Source organism: Pogona vitticeps, chromosome 6 (assembly GCF_051106095.1).
Source record: "Pogona vitticeps strain Pit_001003342236 chromosome 6, PviZW2.1, whole genome shotgun sequence".
Lineage (NCBI taxonomy): Eukaryota > Metazoa > Chordata > Lepidosauria > Squamata > Agamidae > Pogona > Pogona vitticeps.
In genome coordinates this window covers 68665844-68690616 of record NC_135788.1, presented here as the reverse complement: position 1 = coordinate 68690616, position 24773 = coordinate 68665844, and the positions used below count along the sequence as shown (strand labels likewise).

Genomic DNA, 24773 nt, shown 5'->3' with positions numbered 1-24773 from the left:
TGTTTTATGCCACTGGTAATGGTCATGGGTTGAGCATTCAACTAGCTAAAAACCGAAGTAAAAGAAAACAAAGTCAATCTGAAAACACCAGTCCAACCCCTACCTCCAAGCTTTGTAATGTCCAGCCTAATGAAGGGTCCTGCAACACTTTAAAGCTAAGTTCTGTCTGTGAGATGTGCGTGTCTAATAAAGGTATCACCCACCCTTGTTTTCACACAGTGTACACGGACCATATAGCTCTTTCATTTTTCGGTTACGCAAACTCAAGGCACAGACAGGTAATCATACACTGTGTTCCTGAGTTTTTAGGAAGTAAGCCAGCAAACATATTAGAAATATGTAAACTTGACAAAACAGGCATTCCTGAGATAAGGGTTTCGAAAGACACAAAAGTTCTGCTTGCCTCTCTCTCTGACAGTGAAACGATGCCCAAAAGCAAGTGTTTGGGAAAGGCACATTTCCTGCCTCAGAAAAAGCCAGTAAAACAGAGGGGAGTGGGGGTGGTGGCAAAAGTTACAGTATAGCAACATCTTCCAAAAGGCATCTTGGACAAACCACTTCCTCCATCCCTATTTTTGGTATTAAGATTACAGGGGGGAAAAAACACCATCCCCACAAAACATGCTCACCAATTGTGAAGCTATAGCCATCAATGCTGAAAGTGGCACTCCGGCATTTTTTAAATCCTTCTTTTCTGTTGCTTGGTTCTGTCATGGTGATCCTGCCAGGAAAGAATCTAGGAGGGAGAGCAGTAACAGCAGATCTGAACTCCAGCAGCAGCAGCAGCAGCAACCACGGTTCTCTCCTTGTGGAATTATGAGCTTTTTCTGAGCTGGCAATTAGTTCCCCTTGAATCTCTCCTGTTGGCAGCAGCAGCACTCACAACTGAGTTCACACATCTCCTGATGCACAGCTCTGGATCTGAGAGAGAGAGGGAGGGACGCACCAGGCAGCAATTCTCCACCTCCTAAGGCTGTCACAGCAGCATGCTGCTAACATATCTTACTCAGAGGCTTTCACCACTGGTTAGGGAGGACTCACATCCCAAACCAGTGGTAATTAACAGCTACACCCAATTCAAGGTGTGAATGTCATTCACATCTGTAGGAGCACAAGATATAACAGAAAAGAATATTTAGAGATACTAGCCTATAAGCAACCTTTGTGAATTATTGGATGTACAAGCTTCCTGCAAGAGACCTGTGACATTCTGCAGCCTAAATGTTTCCTGTGTGCCCAAGAGTTTATAATCATAAGGCGAGGCTTGCCCTAACCTTAAACAGGGTGAAACAACCACCTCAGACAGCCAATTCTGGATTATCATGAAAGGGCAACAGTTTGTTAGTTGTTTACATTGTTAATAGTAATATTTATTTGCACTGCTAGCAGGGAGAGGAAGAGATGCTTGTGGGATTTTCTGCTTCATGTACCAAAATAACTTGACTGGCACTGGGGATTCTGCACCATGACTTAATGGATCATTAGTTGCACTGCCTCAGGCAGCAAAATGTCTTGTGCAAGCCCTGCTCAAAATTATAGAAACCTTGAACCTTCCTAAAAAAATTCCCCCAAGATGTTTCTGATTCCATGTAAATAGAAAGTAGGTCAAAAATATGTTGCAGGCTTTTTGTAACTTGGCACTGGTTTTAAAACTGTCAATGGCACTGACCTTGTCATTTCTTGCATATATTTGGTTACCAGATTCAGATCCTGAGAAGATTTACTTCTAAAAATTTCCACCACAGTGGCACATGCACAAGGCAGGTGGTGAGAAGGAATCACAGCTAGTGAAACTTTTATCTTTTACATGGATCGCTCAGCAGTTCAGGAACCCTCATATTCTGAATTTGAAATCCATCCATCATCTACAGTATTCCAAAAGGAATCTTGGTTTATTTCAAGAGAGAGGGGCACAATAATGTGGTACAGAGTGCTGCTTATATCACTATATGATCTGCATGTGCCTACCTAGAGGGACACGCTGAAATTCCAAAACCACTGGCATCCTTTGGTATCCAATCAGCCTACTAGTAACTGACACATATTCCTTTATAAGGAAACAAGGCAAAATTATAGTTGAAACTCCAGCCAACTGCCCTGATTTGATTAATTACGGTAGCTGTTGCGGTGACCAGCTGCTGAGACTATTCTGCTTGCAGGCATATCATGAAGAGATGGCCTTCCCCTACCTCATTAATCTCTCTCTCTCTCTCTTACATAAACTGAGAGCTTTCCTCCACATCCACACTGTGTCATGGCCCTGATCCTAAGGTTCAACAGTCTTGCAAGAAAGAATTGGATAAGATTCAGGCTGCTCCTCCACCCAAAAACCTTCAATACCTTTTCACCTTTTCCCATGGCCTTCCAGCTGAAGAATGCAGCACCATTAAGGCATTGCATTTAGTAAATTAATCCCAACAGCGTCTCAGCATCTCCTAACATTCTAGAAGCCACCAGATATAGAACCAAGCAAGGTCCTTTAGAAAAAGCAAAGGTAATTTTTGAAGGCTCCTTGTTCCTCTTAATAGTAATAACACTCATATGCCTTAAGAAACAGTTTCCCAAAGGGAAAATGACTGAGTACTATGGGGGAGTACAGAAGAATGGTACTGCAGCCCCCACCCCTGGTGGTCCTCTGATTCAGCCAGCTGAGAGCTTTGTAAGCATCTTGAATTATGTTCATAAGAAAGGCCATAGATATAACATATTCAGGAAACAGTAGAATGCCATTTCCCATACATGATACTAATTGTCTATAAACGTTGACATCTTCAGTTATTGTAATGGCAAATGTTTTACTGTTTTAACTATCTCAATAAATAGTGCCCTCTGAGCCTTTGTGTTTAACTTATTTCCCTCAGTTCATGCATTTGTGAGGCTGCAGGTGCTTCAACACCCTGAGAGACCTAAGGCATTACAGATTTTTTGAAAGGTACAACGAGCAAAATTTATTTAAAATAATGCTCTTGCTCTTGTTCTCCAGGCTCACTTAGAAATTGTTCAGCATGAGGATTTTTCCTCACTGTAAGTGGCTTTCTAGGTCACCTCAACAGTGAGTGCTATGCTTCACATTAAGAAGGAAGCCAAAAAGTTCATTAATCTCAAAATATGCAATGTACAGAATATTTTAAACCCGATTTCATACTGGCCACTACCATAACAATTTCTGTCCTTTTCTTGGCAGAACCATGTCCTCCTCCGCCAAATTAAATCCAATTTGCTTCTCTCTGTAACTTGAAACTTCCCATGAGACAGTTTTTAAGTAGGGCTCTTAATAGTTAGGTGCTTTTAACTGTGCCTTTAACTGTTACATTTCCCATAGCTGCCCTTCAGCATCAAGAAACACTTTCTGTGGCTGGCTCACTAAGCCTGTTTAAACCCTTTGAGATGGAAAGTATATGTAGCCTATTAATAAATGTAAAGTATTATTTATTTATTCAAATCACCAAGAGATGCAATACCAATAGTACCGTTTCAAGTCACAGAGATCAAATCTGTTAAAATCCTAACAAGAATATGCAAAAAATAAGGTGAATAAAACAATATGGCTCATAGACTGGAAATGCTCAATATACATACCAATCCCTTTGTTTTGATCACAGTGCAGAAAAGAGAGTGGAGTTTCATTTACAGGGAAGGAAGATGTCTCTTAATAGTACAGCTTATGTTAAAGCCCATCATGCCAGTGATCTATATAGTCCCCCCTATGCAATACTTTCAAGAGAAGAAGCAAGATGCATCTCTGGTTACCAGCTGCTGTTGCTATGGCCCATCTGTGAGCTTCCCAGAGGTATCTGGTTGGTCAGAGACACCCAACTAGAAAATCCCATGGTAGATGTGTTCTTACATCCCTTTATCTACAATGATTAAGCCCACATGTGCATTGTGATCTAATTAGACTGTAGTCCCAATTGGGAGAAAATAGCAATACTGTAATGAAAAAAATGCTTCCTGCTGCAACATGTGGCCAATCATATCCAAGCACCTCTTACTTTTGAATTCATGTATTGCACATTGTGCAATGAAAGTGACATCTGAAGCTATATGTTCTGCAATCAATGCTTCCTGCCCACGTCCCATTTCTTTGAACCACAGTTCCCAGAGGCCCTGGCCAGTACAGCTAGTAGTAAAAGTTTCTGGGAGTTGCTGTCCAAGAACACCTGGAACAGCAGGTTTGAGAACCAATGCTCGGGAGTATTTCTGGGCGACACTGGTCATTCTTCCCTTGCACACACATTGCTGCCCCCTCCCCCGTATCTGAAAACAAGAGTATGTTTGCACCATCATGACATACCCTGTACGCCCTAGACTCCCCTGATGCCCCAATGCAAAGATATTGCTCCATTGCCAGACTGATATTGCTCCATCAGCCACCCTGGTGAGACTCTATCTGGTATGCAAGAGGTACCACCTAGTATTTCAATGCAGACAAAGTTTATTTGGCCTACCCCAGCCATTTTATGTACATTTTATGTTCAGCTGCCATTGAAGCTTTTGTGAGGAACTTGGGATGGAAATGCTGTCTACTCAAAAAGGGGCAATACATTTCAAGGAAATCCAGAACAGATCTGAACCGGAATCCCACTCAAAATGGGATCCACTGACCTTGCCATTAGGTATCCCTGCTGTTCTCCCATTTACTTGCTCAGAGAATGAAATGATCATCAGCAGTTGCACATAATTTAAATCCATAGATTGAAGTAGGCATGCCTATCTGTTGGAACCCCTCTACTAATAGAAAAGCCCTCCCCTTCCACAAGGGGAAGTGGAATGCTTGAAAAAGAGGGGAAAGGCTCCCAAACCATTAAAAAATTGCATAAAACCCAAGCAGTTTTGAGTGCACTGTCATACTACTGCAGACAATATTTGGTCCTGAATTGTTTGAGAAAAAGAATGTCAACAACAATTTGCAATTCAACAAGGATCACTTGCAACAATATGCACTTCCTGGGAAAATGCATTTCAGCTACTTTGAAGATTACAGCTAAACTCAGAGAGAACAGGGAAGCCTCAGAGGAGTGATAGATAATGTCATAGTCTCTGTTGATTAGAAAGTCCTAGGGCTTCAACCCTGTAAATCTTGGCTCCCCTACACCACTGGTGAGCAATGAATGGTTCATGGATACTCTGGATATTTATGCATCTTGCAGAAAGTTCACATGATAATTGTAACAGATAAACTTATGTTCTTGTGACAATTGCACAAGAACACTTGCACAATACATTAAAAGAGGCTGTATCTCTGATTCTTCATTAATTATGTGTTGGTGACAAGACCGAGGGAAAGAAATGACACAATTTACGAAGTGGTGGCATTTCCCTAAAAACATTTAATGCAATAGTCTTTTCAGCTTGGACCCATGACTCAGGAGCTGTAACTCGCACATGAACCAAACTAAGCTCTGCATCAAGGAAGTCCTTCTCAAAAGAGATGGACTGAAATCTCTATAATTATGCTGTGAGGATTTTTAGAACGCAAATGTGATTATCTGTTTCAGATAGGTTATGGCAATGGTGGTCTCCATGCCTGAGAGATTCTGTGAGTCTTTTTTCCCCTCCTCCCTCTCTAGAAATGTACCATCTGGATGTTGGGATGACTTCATTGGGAAAATGGATTCTACCTCAGTGATATTTAGTCTTAAACAGAATAGCCAGAAGGCAATATGATAATTTTTCTAATGTTCAGCTGTTTTAAGTTTGCTGTCTTTCTACTTACTCCAGGGCTGACCCCCCCCCCCACCATGCCAAATACTAACCAAGCATTATATGAAGCCCTGGGAAATGCCCACTGCTTGTGCCATTTCAGATTTTTCACTTGGGGCAGTCATCCATTTAATTTATAATGACATTACATTGGAGGAAAAAAAATACAGCAGATTTGGGACACTTTTTTTAAAAGGAGGGATTAAAATTAATGATCAGTTGGATTCAAACCAAGGCATTTCATTCCACTTCATATCAGACTTGTCAATCACACAAATGTCGTGTTTAAGAATGCACAAATTCATGACAGACTGAAGGAAGCTAAGAGCTAAGTCAGTTATCCTAATTTTGCCAAATGAAGGCAGACCCTCCTCTGATGCCAAGGTCTGAAGAAGATTGGACTTGGACCAGCAAAACAGAGGTTCTAGACCTTAACTCAATTCAACAGGCATTCTTTGGATGAGCTCCAACTGTGCTTTGTGTTTGGAAAATGGAATAATAATTCCCACTGATTTTTATATTATTTCTGACAAGAGTTGTATTCCAACAATACCTGTACATTGTCCATCAGTGTGGTAAGGGAGAGAAAAATGCTTCCTTTGAAAAGCAAAACAATGTACAGGAACCAATGCCTTGCCCTTTCCTAAAGACCAGAGTACTTAAACAATAAATTTCAGAAACCTATAATTTACTCTAACTGACAGCCCAAGTTGTTTTGCTGCCTTTGTCACTCACATTCATCCAAATTCACATGCAAAGTACCAAACCCTTTGGCACTTAAGGCAGATAATCCCACAAACATTTTGGTAGTAAAAAAATACAATTGAAAGAAATTAAACAACTAATAATTCATTGCCCTTTCATGGCACTGAGAGTGGGGCCGCACACACAACCCAGCAGCCACTTGTCAAAGCCTCCAGTTAAGTTCTTTCACATTATCTGCTGCCTGATCTTTTTAACTGGAGATGCCATTGGGCCACAGAAAATCGCTGTAGAATGAAATCGTCGTCAAGCGAAAGTAAAAAGCCCATTGAAATGCATTAAAAACCGGTTAATGCGTTCCAATGGGCAAAATACCTCACCGTCCAGCGAAGATCCTCCATAGGGCAGCCATTTTCCGGTGCCTGTAATGCAAGCAATCCATCCTGAATACAGCGGGGAGCCATTTTGCACAGCGGGCGGCCATTTTGAAAACCCGATGACCAGCTGTTTTTGATCATCGTAAAGCGAAAAATCGGTTCCTGAAACAGGGAACCGATCGTTGTCAAATTTAAAAAATCCATTGAAACATCATTTTGCGGTCACAATAACGATTGCAAAAAAACTAATCGTACAGTGGATTTGTCGTACAACAAGGTAATCGTCAAGCTGGGCACCACTGTACTCACAATAACTTCAACCTGTTCTCCACAAAATCACAGGTAGTAGTGAAGCCATTAAAGAAAGTGCACTGCAAGCTGGGCTGCAGCATTGGTGATTGTGGACAGCAAGAGGTGGGAGAAGGGCAAGCAGAGGAGGTAAGTGTACATGCACACTACAGTGTGCACACGTACACTGCGGGCACGTGCAGTGGCAATGACAGACAGGTGGCTTTGCAAATATGGGAGCACTACTGTACAACAGGACATGTTCCACAGTTTCCAATTGGCAAGGGCAAAAACATTGGTCACAAGAGATGTATCTGGCTGCAGAGCCAGAGGCTGGAGTTTAATTCCTTACTGTGCATCCCAGAAGCCTAGCCTTGGGCAAACTGCATAATCTCTGGATGCCCTCCTCAGAAGGGAATGGTAAACCACTTCTATGTATTCTCTACCTAGAAGGCCCTGGAAAGGGTCACTAAAATTCAGAATGTACTTGATGGCACGTGATTGTTATTAAAAAGGCAGAAGCCAAAGCATTGAAATTGGCAAGGGTAAACACTCTCTGATATCTAGCAATTTCTAAATTATAAAAATAATCTTCTCTGTTAAAAATCTTTCCATGATTCCCAGCCACTGAGTAATGCAGAACCAGTCCTCTGACAAATTGGAAGGCTGACCTTGGGACCTTTCTGAAGCCAGGCTCCATTTCCTCAAAACTGTCTTATTATTTAGCTTGACTTGCTCTATCCCGTTGTTACAGAACAGATGGAAGGAGCCTTGAACAAGTTGAGGAGAATGTCTAGATGTCCCTTTCCCCAATAATTTAGAAAGCAAAGTAGTTTGTTCTGATTTATTTGTTGTTATTTCTAATATTAGTTATATAATGGAAATAATAACAACAATCATGCATCATTTATATCATAGCTTTCAGGATATATAACTTTCAAGGCAGCTTACTGGTAAAGGCAAACAATTTGATAAAAAATCACAGTATCAACCTCTCTAAAAACTTTTAGCACAAGGCAAGTTTGAAATCACAAGGCAAGTTTGAAATCACCCCCACACCCCATTCAATAAATGCTATGTTATATTTTGCCACCTACATGCACAACCCTATTTTGGCTCTCCAGTCACTATGATGCAAAATAAATTGATTTGTACATCCAGTCTGGAAAGAGAGAAGAGCTACCTTTGTATCATGCTGAACTAGCTCCTTAGCAGTCAGATGTTAAGTAATCCATTAAGAGATCATTCTCTAAATTGGCTCAGTCCATGATGGATCACTCCAGCCTATGGGGAATGGATGAGACTTCTGTGAGGGTCTTGTTGGTTGATTCTACCTGTCTCAATCCTTGCCATGGTCTTTATTACACTATAGAAAGAACTGGGTATTGACACACTGAGAGTGTCTCTTTAACATGACAGTAATTGATTTTTCTGAAAAGTAATGCAGCACCTCATATTCTCCATTAGAACTCTGTGTTTTGGAAAGCCTTTCCTTCTTTTTCATTTTCACTTTCTCTAGTCTAGGATCGCCACCACAACAGAAACTTCTGTTAAATTCATAAATGTTCACTTTTTAAATAAGGTTCATGAAATACAACAAAACCCTGTATGTCTTCCATTCAGCACTGTCAGTACACAAATCTGTAAGATGTGTCTTTATTTTCTAAAGAAACAAAACCCTACCTTAGAAACGTTGCTTATTTTTATAAACAACAGCCTTCCCTACACCCACAAAGAGCACTTGCTCCTCTGCAGACATGGTGGAGGGTATCATGAGCACTGAAGTAAGTTTTAAATACCAAGTCAGCTTCTACATGCAGCATTGGGTGGGTGGGTGTCATTCATTTCAAGCAGCATGATGTCCAGCACTGGCCCTGCTTCACATCTACCAGCAGATATGAACTCAGGAAAGGGGAAACACAGAAACAGCTGATCATAATATTCCACATGGAATGGGCATTGGGAGACACACTTCAGGGAGTCAAATATCTTCAGCAAGGCCTTCTGCAGTAATAAGTGATCCACTGCTACTGGCCCTTTCGGAGTTCTGTCCATGGCTCTTTTTTACGTGCATTAAGAAGGACACATTTGCAAGGAAGAGTCTTGATGCTCAGAAAGAGGACAGTTCTAGCAACCTGCATGTTTGCAAAGCATCACAGAAGGCAAAAGCACAGTCAAGGGTGGGATCTTTTTTATAAAGAGCTGCAACTAGAACTAAAAGACTTCGAACGTCTGAGCTTTGGCAAGGTTTTCTTTTTCATCAAGGTTCTGGTGTAGTTTCAAGGCTGCAACTACAACTCTAGAAATAAAGATTGATTCACTTTCTGAAAGTGGAAGTAGAGCTTCCTCATCTTACTTCTGGCAAGGACCCGGAAAAACTACTTATTTGAACTACTGTTAGTTCTCCCAGGCAGTATGGCCAGCGGCATGTGCGCAGGGACAGGGCTAGAAGAGCAGTAGGTGTCCCCCAGAGAAGGAACTTGCCTCCACTCATTCCCTTGCGATTGTTGGACTCCAACCACAATAGAAGGAAATGCAGTTTTCACATATCAGTATCAATGTATCATCAGCTAATCCATTTGGTTTATTTCAGGGAAACCATGTTTAGGATGGTAGTTTTACCTTGAAATATACAGTTACAGTATTTTAATTTCTGAGACCTTAAAATGTGGGACACAGCTTGCCCACACTGAAACACACTCTTCCTCCCTGCCTCCACTCTTTTCTGCTGCTGCCATTGTTTATAGGATCATTCCAGGGGATTATAGGTGTGTATATCCCAGTATTACCTTTCTGGACTATAGCTGTTAGAATACTTTAGTTAGCAGGCTCAGAGGCCATGCTGGCTAAGGTATTCTGGAACACATGTAGCTTTTACCATCTGTGCATGTACAATAGGCATATAAGCTCTTTTCTACATTCACTCTATAGGATTCCGTCACTACACCACTGCATGTGAGTGGATGAAGGTCCAACTGCCACCCACCCAGCTTATTTACATTTAGCTCACAACATAAGAAATCATGAGATCAAAAAGAGGAGAGGCATTGATAATGATGACTGTCATGATCAGTCTCAATTATTTTTATTCTCTTGCTCTGATTTAATGAGTTCTGCCAATAATGTGAAAACCCTTTTTTTCAGTAACTTACATAAAATGTTTCTGCTTTTGATTGATTGGCCAGCTACAGTGACAACTGAGAAACAAAAACAATAAATATTTGTAGTACCTTTTATGTAGTTAACTGCCCACACCAAACAGCATACTCATTCTCCTACCTCCTGATGATTGTTGGTTGCCAAGCCAACTAATTCATCTCTCTGTATGTTCTAAAATATGAGAGCTAAGTGGCCGTTGTTATATTTTCTTTTTTAAAAATCAGAAAATTAGAACCATACAGAAAAGATAAAGGGGGGATGCAAACACCAGAGACTGTCATGTAGGAATTTAGGTCACTGAAAGCTTCCAGATGAACAGCTCTTGGCACTAAGAGGAGCGGTTCTATTTTTCTTTCCTTAATGGTTAAAAAAAAGATAAGCAAAGCATTAAAAAATACAGAAAGGTTTACAATGGAAGAGAAAGATGTCTGGACAATTGGTAAAATTCTGTGTTCAGTGGTAGAACAACTGCACAATAAAAAATTTCCTCTGGAACCACCTACTGTGCTCATATGAAATTGAGGGATGCTAGATGGAAAATTAATGGCATTTTCAGTACTGTAGCCAGATAACCTGTATAGTGGAAGTGTTACTTCAGGAGCACAACAATAGGGATTTCAGGGTCAGAAATATGTTCCTCCTTCAAATAAAAGGGACTAGTACCTTTGTTTCTCTGTTTAGCTACATCTCAGTGGTATGCTCACCACTGCTGGAATGTTTGCTGGATTAGACCTCAGGTGCAGAATCTATAATCCATCATGCACTGAATTATCAACATCATCTTGGTCTTGGGCCGCTATGCACCCAACTGGTGCTGTTCGACCTGCTGCTATGGAAATTAGGGTAGAAATATTCCTTCCTTCCTGAATCCAACTCCCAGATTTACGCAGGCAGAAATCTGGGAGTTCCAATGCAGAGACCCACAGCTACAGAGACCTACATTCTGCCCTTGCTTTCTGTTTGTAATGTAGGAAAAAAAGAAGCTGCCATGGTGCTTCCTGAGAGGCGTGGATGAGGGGAATCAGCAAATGGCTTATCTTGTTTTATTTATTCATTTATTCGATTTTTACCCCACCCCTCTAGACAACGTCTACTCGGGGCGGCTTACATAAGTTTACATAAATGGCTTATCAGGTTTGCAGATGACACAAAATTACAAGGAACAGCTAATAACCTGGAAGACAGAAATAAAATTCAAAAAGAGCTTGATAGGTGCAAGCACTAGGATGAAGACAACATAATGAAATTTAACAGGAATAAGTGGAAAGTTCTCAACCTCAGGAAAAGAAACCAAATTCATAGTTACAAGATGAGGGATAATTGGCTCAGTAATACTACGTGTGAGAATGATCTTCTAATTATTGTGGACTGCAAGCTGAATCATCATCATTGTGTTAGAATTGCAGAGCTGGAAGGCACTTTATGGATCATCGAGTTCAGTCCGTCAATGCGGCACAGTGGGCAATCAAACTCCAAACCTGGTAACTACTGTATATCACTGAGATATCCAGCACCTATCCATTTTGGGTACTGTGTCCAGATCTGGATATCACATTTTAGGAAGGATTCAGACAAATTGGAATAAATTCAGAGGAAGGCAACAAGGATGATCAGGGGATGGGAAACCAAGCCCTATGAGGAAAGAAGTAGGCACCTTCAGCCCTGAGAAAAGAAGACTGGGGAGACATACAACAGCACTCTTCACATACTTGAAAGATTGTAATAAAGAGGAGGGGCAGGATATAAAACATTGTGTGTGAAAAAAAAACTTGGCTTCTTGTAACTTGAGCTCATTATTACATGTCCTGCACTGAGATGACCAAGAACAAATCCTGCCCCTCCTCTTTATTACAATCTTTCAAGTATGTGAAGAGTGCTGTTGTATATATATACGCATATCCATACACATACATAGACATATATATACACACACGTATGCCTAAATCTCTATCTACAAACAATACATACTGTAAAGCTTAGCCTACAAGCCTTTTGTATAATAACACATTTCTTTCAGCAGTGTCTTCTCCTCATTATTCATTTTGGTCACTTACTTTCTATTTATTACAAAGTTTTTGTTTTCCACCATTCATAGAACATGTTCCAGCTTTCAGAGTAAGTTGACTTTTCTTGCCCTTTTAGTCTCTTTGTAAGTCTATCCATTTCTGCAAACACTAATATTTTTTTGATAATCAATTCGTCTTTTGGTGGGTCTCCCTCTTTCCATACTTGTGCCCATGCTAATCTAGCAGCTGTCAGGACATGTGATATTAAGTAGTAACTCTGCTTATTTATATTATTTGGTATTAATCCCAATAAAAAAATTTCTGGTTTAAATTGTATTTCTTGCTTAATCATTTGTTTAATCCATGTATGCATTTTGACCCAATATTTCTTTACAATATCACATGTCCACCACGTGTGGTAATAGGTTTCTTCTTGATTTTTACATTTCCAGCACTTATTCGAAATATTGGCAGAAATTTTTGCAAGTCTGGATGGAGGGAGATGCCATCTATAAAACATTTTATATAGATTTTCCTTATAAGACGTTGCTAATGTTAATTTAAAAAATTTTAGTCCACATTTGTTGCCGTTTCTCAAGTTCTATACTATATCCAAAAAATTTTGACCATTTTACCATAGTCTCCTTAACCTCCTCATATTGGGTTTCCCATTGCAATAAGAACTTGTATACTTTTTGAATTTGTTGTTTTTCTGTAGTGAGTAGTATTTTATCAAGTGCTGTGTATTCGCGATAAAATCCTCGTGTTTTTTTATCCTGATTATAGATCGATTGCAGTTGTAGCTGGGGCCAAGTTTTGATTGAATATCAAGAAAAACTTGATAAGTGTTAGATCACTATAAGTATGGACCCAATTTCTTTGGGAGATGGTGAGTGTTCCAAACTTGAAAGCATTCAAGAGAAAATTAGACAACTATCTGTCATATATAATTTGATTTGGATTCCTGCATTGAGCAGGGGCTTAGACTCGATGGCTCTATAAGACTCTTCCAACTTCATTATTCTAGAATTCTATGCTAGATCTTTGAGAAATGCCCTCCATAGAGCCTAAAGGGTAGTAAGACTATACCTTCAGGAAGCACTGCAGCAGCTTAATTTTGTACATTATCAATAGGAATCAAGGCCAGAACCGGGCCATGCAGTCTCAGAGGTAGGCTCTGGTCCAGGTGGTTTAAGGCAAAATGAAGATACAGTGATGACTTTAAAAGACAGTGAAATAGCACTATCAAGTTATACTTCCCAGTGTCTGTTGGGAGACAGTTGTAGACTGAAGGCTACAACACATAGCAGAAAACAACTGCATTACCAAAAGGAAAAGGAACACTTTATCTTTTCAAAACCAAAGGTGGGACAACAGTAAACCTGCATGTATTGGCAAATGTCTGGGTGGTGTGCAGTATCTGAAGGGAGGGATGGGCAGGGATGGGGGTGTTCCACTGACTCTTACCTGCCCTCCTGGTTATGCAGTCCAACATCAGGGTAGACTGACAGGGCGAGGTGGGGGAGTAGCCATTGTTTATAAAAACACCCTTCAGGTTGTTTGGTGCTCTGCTCTGGCGATGCCAGGTCTAGAGACCCTCCACGTGTCAGTTTGGGCCAGGGATGGCATTGGGATCTTGCTAGGTTACCGCGCTTCCCGCGGCCCAGCCATTTCCTTACCAGAGCTGGTGGACTTCGTCTCCATGGCACTGTTGGTGTCCCCAAGGCTTTTGGTCTTGGGTGACTTCAACGTGCACATGGAGGCGGAGGTTTCCGGTCCAGCTCTTGAGTTCCTGGAGACCATGGCCTCCTTGGACATGTCCCAACATGTCAACGGCCCTACCAATGGGGGTGGCCACACACTGGACCTGGTGTTCTCCACTGAGCAGAGTGAGTGTGCTCCGATGGTGACTGACCTTGTGTTTGTCCCTTGTCATGGATGGATCACTGCCTAATCAAATTCAACCTCGCAGTGGCTCTCTCCTCCCCCACGGGGAGCAAGGACCTGTTGTTATGGTCCACCCTCGAAGGTTACTGGATCCTATAGGATTCCAGGATACCATGAGAGGGATTCCAGCCGATCTGACTGGTGCTCCTGTTGAGGCTCTGGTGGATAGCTGGCTGGCTGCTGCCACCAGGGCTGTTGACATGATCGCACCTAAAAGCCCTCTCCGGTGCAGAGATCGCCCTTTGCCCTGGTTTAATCCAGAGCTGTGATTAATGAAGCGAAATAGGAGAAGGCTAGAGCACATATGGAGGAGGAACCCAACAGAAAATAATCAAGCAGCTGGTAGGATCGTGACTAACCTTTACCAATCTAAGGTGAAGGCTGCTAGTCGATCTTACTTCGCTGTCCAGATAAGTGAAGCTTCCAATCAGCAGGTGGAACTTTTCTGATAGTTCGTGATCTATCCGGAATTGGTCATGGTGATTGGCCTCCCTCTAGCATCTCACCTGACCAATTTGCAGCCTTTTAAAAAACAAAAGTGGAGGCCATCCACCGGGATCTTACCCCCTATTTGGATACAGTAGATCGAGCTGAGACGTCCAGCACTCCGTCTTGCCCAATGAGATTTAACCACTTTCAGCCTGTGATGTCAGATATGGTGGACAGAGTACTTCACTGCTGTTGTGTCACCACCTCCTCCCTTGACCTTTGCCCGGCCTGGCTAATCAAAGCAGCCAGGCCTATAACATCTGAATGGGCTACAGTAATAATTAATGGGTCTCTCCAGGAAACACTCATTAACCCCATTAAGAAGAAACCGAGCTTGGCGGCAGATGATATTGGTAATTATAGGCCCGTTGCCAATGTTTCTTTCCTTAGCAAAGTAGTTGAGAGGGTGATGGCCGATCAGCTACAGGCTCTTCTGGATGAAACCAATGCCCTGGATCCATTCCAGTCAGGCTTCAGGCCCCGCCATGGCATGGAAACAACACTAGTCGCCCTGTTTCATGAACTGTCGAGGGAGGCTGACAGGGGCAAAATGTCTCTGCTGGTCCTTCTCGATATCTCAGCTCCCTTTGATACCGTCAACCACAGTATCCTCCTGGGGAGGCTCTCCGAGTTGGGAATCGGTGGCCTAGCTTTGGAATGGCTCCATTCCTTCTTGGAGGACCGTCCCCAGAGAGTGCAGATTGGAGAGAGTTTCTCGGCCCCATGGAGCCTCAATCGTGGGGTCCCGCAGGGCTCGATTATCTCTCCAGTGCTGTTTAACATTTATATGAGTCCATTGGGAGGGGTCATCAGGGGATGTGGGGCTTTGTGTCATCAGTACACTGATGATACTCAGCTCTACATCTCCTTTTTTCCAACAACAGTGGATGATGTCTCATCCCTTGAGCACTGCCTGGGGGCTGTTCAGCAATCATAGGCATCCTTCAGTCTCAAAAGACTGTGCCTTGTGGTGCAGTGGTTAAATCGCTGTACTGCAGCTAAAACTGTGCTCACGACCTGGGGTTCAAATCCCAGGTAGCCGGCTCAAGGTTGACTCAGCCTTCTATCCTTCCGAGGTCGGTAAAATGAGTACCCAGCTCGCTGGGGGGGGGGGCAATGTGTAGCCTGCATAATTAAATTGTAAACCGCCCAGAGAGTGCTTGAAGCGCTATGGGGCGGTATATAAGCAGCACGCTTTGCTTTTTTTGCTCTGTATCGAAAAGTGTCCTCTCCAGAGCATGAAGCCTGGGTAAGTAGTATGGAGGATAGGCTGTTACCCAAGCAGAAAATCCCCCCCTCTGAAATGCTTAAATGGTCCAATGGAAAGGCAAGAGCCAATACAACTGGTTCCAGCAACGTTGCAGGAGTTGGTAGAACGACACGAACTGCCTTCGGGACTCCAGCTCCGGATTTTGCCTCTAGGTTAACTCCTGAAGCCTTTTCCATGAGTGGATATAGCCACAAGGCAGTGGAGGTTTGAAATTGGAATTTTCCTTCTCCTAGATGGGCTGCCTTCCATGGCTGACAAGCCCAATGGGGCGTGTTCAGCAATGGATGCAGGAGAACGGACTGAGGCTGAATCCGGGCAAGACGGAGGTCCTTCGGGTGGGTGCCCCAGACATCAGTGGTCTAGGAAACTCCCTCTCTTTTGGGAGGTGACTCTTACCACCAAGAATGAAGTTCGCAGCTTGGGTGTACATCTGGACCCGGCGCTCATCATGGAGACCTAGGTGTCATCAGTGGTCCATTCTGCACATTTCCACCTTCGGCGGATTGCCCAGCTGCGTCCCTATTTTGATGTGGGGGTACTCACCACTTTGGTCCATGCGCTCGTAGTCTCAAGATTAGACTACTGTAATGCACTCTACATGGGGCTGCCTTTGAGATTGACATGGAAACTTCAGCTGGTACAAAATGCCGCGGCCAGACTTCTAACTGGGGTGAAGAGGCACCAACATATTTCCACCACACTGGTCGCCTTGCATTGGTTGCCCATTCATTTCTGCTTTGATTTCAAAGTTCTTACGAATGCTTATAAAGCCCTTATAAAGCCAGGATCTCGATATCTAGCAGAACACCTTCTCCCACCCAGCTCTGCCAGAGACACTCATTCTAGCTAGGCCGGACGATTGACGGGCCTAACGCCGAGGGAGGCCCGGAAGGAAAGAACAAGGAACTGGGCCTTCTCAGCAGTGGCCCCTCATCTCTGGAACAACTTGCCCATTGAGATCCGCCTGGTTCCCTCTCTGGGTATCTTTTAAAGCAAACTTAAAACATGGTTATTCAGGCAGGCTTTCCCTTCTCCTGCATCTTAATATTTACATTTTTTTACATCTTGGATTCTCGCATGTTTATTGGTGCTATTGTTTATTTTTTTAAATTTTGTAATGCCGCCCAGAGTAGACCATTGTCTAGATGGGCGGGGTATAAATCGAATAAATACATACATAATTATGAAGGAACCACAAAAGCAGATCAGGGCAGTTAGGTCTGTACCATCCCAGTCTATGAGATTTCAAGCCAAAGCCTGAGATCTAATGAAGCCTAAAACGTGAATCTCTGTGCCAAAGCCTGACATTTGGCAATCCTGCATGAGAACTGCTTCTTTGCTGCCTTCTTTGGTACATCAATGTATAGGCCTAAAATTAGAGAGTTAGATGAAGGATAGGATGCCAGTGAAAGAAAGGACTATGTAATCCAGCCAACGGTGCCCTCTTTTGACCATGGCTTTCCCCACTACAGTAGTAGCTGCAGCCTTTGATTGACTTGTTCTGTGAGTTTAGGAAAAAATGCTTTTCAATTTTCACTGGGTAGGATTAAATGAACCTCAGCTTCGATTCAGCAAGATTCCCCTGTGATTTAAGTACTGCAGGAATTGTAGGGCTGAGACTGTTGACAATTTTATGCTGGAGATGTCTTAAGTCTCCAAAGAATTACTCTTCCAAATGTCCCTTGCTTAGGAAAATAATGGCAATTAAACAGGATTCAAAAGTACAAATTGGAGACTGAATCTCAAGATGTATAAAAATGTTGGCAATGCAGAATTTTATTCTTATCGAAAAATCTCAGGCTCGACACATTTCGGTGGTGGCCTCCTTCAGGAGCTAAGTATAAAATAAATATATATATTAACTTGGAAACAACTGGCTTGGGACGGTTGCGGCTCTTTTTCCTTATTTATTAAGTTACCAATATAAAATATTAATAAATATGCACATAACAAGATCCATAAACTCCTAGTACAGCTTAATGACAGCATAAAAGATACATACCAAGCTTTTAGAAATTTTGCTTCTTGTTTGGTCTATACCAGCTTCAACATTAATCCAAAATGCAAATACAGAAGGGATTATATCTACTTATTGTCAGCTGGCAGACAAGTCAAGGACAGTGAGATAATCAGCAAGGCAGTGGGGGCTGTGCTATAGTAAGGGCAACAAATTTCTTTCTTCATTTAGCCTAAAAGGGGCTAAAGTGTTCAACCTCAATATCCAGTCAATCTCCTTCTTCAGTAAGTTCCTCTCATACTTAACAGGAACCATATTCACAACCCAGAATATTAAATCTCTCACCGTGTGGTTGAATTCTGTGAAGTGGCTGACAAGAGGACTAGCCAGTCTTCTATTTCTTAAATTACTCAGATGTTCTCCTATCCTTGTCTCAAGAGGTCTAGAAGTCTTTCCTATATACAATTTGTTCCAAGGACAACTTATAGCAGAGATAATTCCTTTAGTATTGCAGCTGGTAAACTGCCAGTTCTCAAATCAGTGATTATGGCACTGCCTGTAAGATCTCAGTCTAATAAATCAAATGTATTAATGCAGTTGCCCACCAACTCACACTGTGCTACTATCCATCCCGTCCTTTATCTCCTGTGTGGATCTTTCTCGTTATTACAGTCATAGATGGATGTTACAATTTTTACAGTCATGTTAAAACAGATTTAAAGTAGATTGAAATGTAGAGTTATACACACATTACTGTTGCATGCTTTGTAATACAGAAATAAAATTGAGAACGTGAAAGTGGAAAATACGCTTATCATCCTGCTACTTAGACTAGAATGCAAAATGAGAAAAAACTGATTTTACAATAACATTTGTTGCTGTCAATCTTGCATAACTTGTTTTACAAAGGAAAACTGGGGTCAGATATAAAAACTTTGCTAATTATGAAATGGAAATTACAGTTGTTCCTCAGGTACTCCCTGGAACCACATCACCATATACAGCATTTTAGAATACCTACATTCCTCCCTCTCTGTGTCCAGTCTCTTCAGAATTTTGTGTTCACCATGCTGAAGTCCTTAGTAGTGAGGCAGATGCTGTTGCTGTGAAGGTGTCTCTAATATGTCAGTCTTTCCCTACAGCTATAGTGTATATTGCTTGCCATTCAAAGAAAACTGAACCTGTTTAGCCCACAGCATCCAAATATGCAGATGCATGTTATATGTCTATGTCCAAAACTCCATTTTCTTTCCAGCACATTTTGTGAGACTTGTTATTGCACTTACATAACTTCCACAGGGAATGAGGGCAGGGGAGAAGAGAATAACACTGTGGTTTTATATTGACATGTGAAGCCCCGAAGCTGTTGTGATTTCTGAGTCTTTGTGATCACAAATGTTGGTGGCCGGTCATTTTGAAGGCTATATGCTTTGCAAAACAGCCCTATCTATCTCCAGCACATTCTTCAGACAACACAGAAAGAGGCAAATTTAAAGAGAGGCCTAGAAAACCAGTACCTCTTATGGCCTTGCAGCATTTAATACAGAGTTAACAGGTACTTGTACATTGCAACAATTGCTATTATATAATGGCCTTGAATTGATGCGCTGAAGCTTTGAAAACATACAATGTAGAACCTCAAAAGGTTACATGCAAAGTACAGCAGCAAAACATTTTTTCTTACACAAGGAAGATCAGAAAAAGCATGATTTGCAAAACTTAAGAAAACTTTACTATGTGCGTGCCTGTGAAACCAGGCTAATGTGAGATACCCAGTATGGTGAAATGGGCAGTGTCACAGCCAGGAGGTTCTGCTCCAACCACTTAGGAATGCTAGGTTGCTATTTCTGGAATGGGTGAGACAGAAAAATTAAATGTGGTGACAGCTGGGGAAATCTACCCATTCCAGTAACCTCCTAATAGTAACCTCCAGTCTGACCCAACTGAGCAGTGTTTCTGGGGAGTTCCAAAAAACTACAAGGTTAGGTGCTTTGACTCTCATGCTAGCCCTTCAAAGTAGCATTGCCACCTCATCCATAAAACCTGTAGGGTCCTGGTAGACAGTCAAGGCAGGATCTAGTTTTAAGTACCACAGATCTGTTTTAGCCAAAATGCCAGACAATTGAATGGAGAAATTCTTCAGTTTTATTAAAGAGAATGAAAAAGGCAAATGTTTCAAATGATCTCAAAAGGTTTCAAACTGACCTTCAAAAGTATTCTGCAGTAAACAGTCAATAAAAATCTAAGGCAGGAACAATACAGAGCAAACATACAAGAAAATAAGGAAGCTTACTAAACTACCTAGTATTTACCAGCATAGCTTCAGCATGGTCTCAGAGAATGCACGTTCTTTACAGCAGGGGTTCCCAATCACTGGTTCATGGCCCGGTGACAGGCCGGGGCCAGTGACGGGCCAGGGCTGGGGCTGGACTGGGCCTCCCACCCCTGCACACACTCCCCCCCGCACAGCCCTTTCGCACATTCGCACAAGCACGCAAGTGCAAGCACAAGTGCCCCCCTGCCCTTCACACATGCAATGACTGTGCACATGCCCACACAAGTGCCCCCCATGCATGTGAGTGGGGGGGATGCTGCACCTTCCCCAATTGGTCCACAGTGTTAAAAAGGTTGGGGAATTCTGGATTTATTTTCTGTACAGTGGTGCCTCGCATAGCGATCGCTCCGTTGAGCAACAAAATCGATTAGCGACTGAGTTTTTGCGATCGCAAAAGCGATCAGTTTGCGATGGTCCCTATGGGTTTTTTTCACTTTGCGATGATCGCGGGGAAGCGATCATGGCAAAGCAACCCTTTTTTAACAGCTGATCGGCGGTTTCAAAATGGCCACCGGGAAAACAAAACGGCCGCCCACTGTTTTTCCTCGCTTAAGAGGCAGCGAAAATGGCGGCGCTATGGAGGATTTTCGCTTAAAGGTGAGTTTTAAGCCCAAAGGAACACATTAATCACATTTTAATGCATTTCTATGGGCTTTTTAATTTTGCTTAGCGATGTTTTCACTTAGCAATGTTTTTTCCGGAACAGATTAACGTCGCTAAGTGAGGCACCACTGTACTTTATCCATCACCTTTCAAACCTTTCAAGATGGTCCACCAATCAGACTGCAAATTCCTTTAAATGTTCAAGAAGGCAAGAGCAGTTTCTACCTCCTCCCTTCAACACAGTTAAGGTCATTCCCAATTAACAAAGTACCAGGGAACAAGCCAACACAGCCTTGACATTTTAGCACAACAGATAAATCACAGGTGGTGCTTCCATTCCTATTTCGGCAAAAGCTGCCTTTTCCCCAGTCAGCCATTCTTAGAAAATAATTGCAGAAAATTATAAAAGAGAATCCCCCCCCAAAATTGAGAGGTTTGCCAGATGTGCTTCTCAAGGTAAGCTCAAATGCTGCCTGCAAAGTGCACCTGGGGGTGTTTGTGTAAAACTTTACTCCAGTAACTAGAATATACAGGTTTTAAACAGTTTCCCTCCTTTTTTAGAGGAAGCCTTGGAAGAAAGGTGGGGTACAAATATAATTAATAAAACAGACAATTTCTAATTTCTTTCTAGGCTTTCAACATCATAGAGGATTATTGAAGGCAAGCAAGTTGAACTCTCTGCTTCCACCTGATCACCGTGTTCCTTTCATCAAAGCCCCCCCACACAAAGTGGTTAATTCCAACTTCTGGCAACCCCTTCCAGGTTAAGCCTTTTCTAGGTAGAGAATACATAAAAGCAGTTTACTAATCCCTTCTTCTGAGGGTGCCCTGGGACTGTGCAGCTTTCTCATGACTACATAGGCTAATCACATTCCCAGCCTCTGGCTCTGCAGCCAGATATCTACTCAACAGTTTCCCTGCCTTTGCTCACTGAGCTGGTCTTGGGGGTGGTGTTGGAATCTCCCCCACTTGTTGTGCTGGGGGACTTCAACATTCATGCCAAGGCAGCTTTATCAGGAATGGCTTGAGACTTTATGTCCTCCCTGACAACCATAGGTCTGTCTCAAATGGTTTCTCTCCCGACTCATGCTGCAGGGCACACTTTAGACCTGGTATTGGGGTAGATGTCGGTGATCTGGGTGTGGAGGAACTCTCTGTTGTTCAGTTGTCATAGATAATCATCTGGTGTGGTTTAGACATACTGGAACTCTGAGCCTTTGCAGAGTTAGGGGACCAATTAAGATGGTCCACCCCAGGAGGCTGATGGATCCAATGGCTCTTGGGAAGTTTCCTGTTGCCTCAGCAGGCAATTCTGTTGAAGCCCTGGCTGACGTCTGGATTTGGGAAATGCCAGAATGGTTGACAAAATCACTCTTAAGTGTCCCCTTTCATGAGGCAGAGCCACACTAGTCCCCTGGTTTACTGGGGAACTATTGATGATGAAACAAATGGGATGGTGGCTAGAGCTACAATGGTGGAAAACTTTGAGTGAATCCAACCAAACACGGGCTAGAGCATATTAGAAGGTCTATTCCATGACAGTGGTCACAGCAAAGAGGTCATTTTTCACTGCCACCATTACACCTGCACAGAGCCATCAAGCGGTGCTCTTTCAAGTGGTCAATGGCCTTTTACAGCATGGCCCACATAAGATAGTGTTGACCACTTGGTAGCTCACTGTGAAAATTTTGCACAGCACTTTGCAGGCAAAATTGCTTGGATCTGCTCTGACTTGGATGCTGTAGTTAATACAGGTCCTGCAGATGTAATTATGGCTCCTGCTTATCCGGTGTTGATAGATAATTTTCAGTTTTTGTAGCCTAATGATGTGGACAGGACCTTTGGAGAGGTGAAGGCTACCACTTGTATTTTGGCCCCTTGCTTTTCCTGACTTATAAAAGCTGCCAGAGAGGGAGTGAACAAGTGGGTTCAAGGTACAATGCTACCTTGCAGCAGAGTAGCATCCCAGCATGCTTAAAGGAGGAAGTAATAAGACCATTATTGAAAAAGCCCTCCTTGGACCCCACAGTACTGGATAATCACTGGCCAGTCTCTAATATCCATGCTTCGGCAAGGTGCTGGAGCAGGTAGTGGCTTCTCAGCTCCAGGGATTCCTAGATGAGATGGATTATCTATATCCATTTCAATCTGGCTTCAGAGTTATGGGACAGAGACTGCTTTGGTTGCCTTGGTGGATGACCTACACTGAGAACTAGACAGGGGGAGTGTGTCTCTGTTGGTTTTGCTGGACCGCTCAGCAGCTTTTGATACCATCAATCATGGTATCTTTCTGGGCCATCTCTCTGGGATGGAGTTGGAGGCATTGTTTTACACTAGGTCCGGTCCTTCCTGGAGGGGAGAATCCAGTGGGCGCTGCTGGGAGACTCCTATTCAACACCCTGGCCATTAGCCTGTGGTGTCCCTCTGGGATTTTTTTTGTCCCTTATGCTATTTAACATCTACATGAAACCACTGGGAGACATTACCCAGAGTTTTGGGGTTCAGTATCACCAGCATGCTTTTTGATTCCTGACTCCGGGCAGAGCACAGCTGACAAATAAAGCTAAAGGCAGACCCAGGGAGCTCGTGACCAGAGCTCGCAAACAGGAGAGCAAACAGGGAGTTTGCCGTGGGAGGCTAAGGGGGAGGCCCCTAACTTTTTTTTTGTTCCTTGGCTATATATACAACTACATTTAAACTAACAAACAAGAGTGGAATTGAGACCGAAATATGTTGGGAGGATCCATGAATTGTGGTGCTGGAGGAGAGTCTTGAGAGTCTTCTGGACTGCAAGGAGAACAAACATATCTATTCTAAAGGAAATCAACCCTGAGTGCTCACTGGAAGGACAGATCCTGAAGCTGAGGCTCCAATACTTTGGCCATCCCATGAGAAGAGAAGACTCCCTGGAAAAGACCCTAATGTTGGGAAAGTGTGATGGAAAGAGGAGAAGGGGACGACAGAGGATGAGATGGTTGGACACTGTCACAGAAGCTACGAACATGAATTTGACCCAACCTCAGGTGGCAGTGGAAGACAGGAGGGCCTAGCATGCCCTAGAATCAGACATGACTTAACAACTAACAACAACAACATTGTCATGTTATGCAATTTGACGAAGAACATGAGAAAGCAGCATGGGAAAATCAACCAGCAATGTTCCATAAGCAATCCTACGCTCCATTGTGCGTAGGATTTTATCTTCTCTGGCTAGGGGCCAGTAAGTCCCAATCAACTCAAAAACCACAGATAAAATCATGTGTTTCAAATATTAGTAACATGGTTTCATGTGCTGTCAAGGAAGCAGTAAAGCAAATTCAAATAATAGTTTGGAGTCTGCCATTAAAGCTGCAGGGAAGAATAATTTGCATCTGGAGTTTGGTGCTAACATGATACAGACTGTTACCAATTGAAGTGAATATTTTTTAATATAAATAAGCAATTTAATTAATTTTTAAGGTGCTAGTCTTCGACTGTAATAAAGCAAATTCAATTCAATTAGTGTTTAACTTAACTTATACGTTTTAGCACATTTTTCCAAGTATGGAACACAGAAGGAAAGAAAACAGATGCCATGTAACAGGATCACATGCTACAACACTCTCCTCCAATATCTGCACTGGCCAAACCGATTAAGAGTCTTACAGCAGAGAAAGAGTAAGGGTAAGGAGATGATATCTTAAGGGAGAAGGCAAAGTCAGAGATGGGTTATTTATTGGGTGGATAAGAAATTGGATTTTCAAATATTATTGCAGTTATCTCCTTCTCTCCAATGCTCAAAAGAAGAGCAAATAGGAGAGGAGGAGGAAAATCATGCATATTATTTCTCACCATCCTGATAAGGCCTTTTAGTGCAGCATTTAACATAAATTAAACACCAATTTGTAAGATGGAAGAAATTGCTACAGATAACCCAGTGTCTTCCAAGGAAGACTCA

General features: G+C 42.4%; 1 protein-coding gene across 10 annotated transcripts in view; it reads right to left on the bottom strand.

Annotated features, from left to right (window-relative positions):
• The window catches only part of PDE1C (phosphodiesterase 1C), a 480765-nt gene that overhangs the window by 383084 nt on the left and 72908 nt on the right, over positions 1-24773 (bottom strand). For 5 of the 10 annotated variants that reach the window (XR_013537384.1, XR_013537378.1, XR_013537385.1 and 2 more), the window contains exon 1: positions 630-1424. The exons of the other annotated variants lie outside the window; for them this stretch is intronic. Coding sequence is in view for 2 of the 5 variants with exons in the window: in XM_073003805.2 (XP_072859906.2) it covers positions 630-714 (85 nt within the window). In the remaining 3 variants the exon portion in view is untranslated. Of the gene's footprint in view, positions 1-629; positions 1425-24773 lie in introns of those variants that run through there. 10 annotated transcript variants of the gene reach the window in all.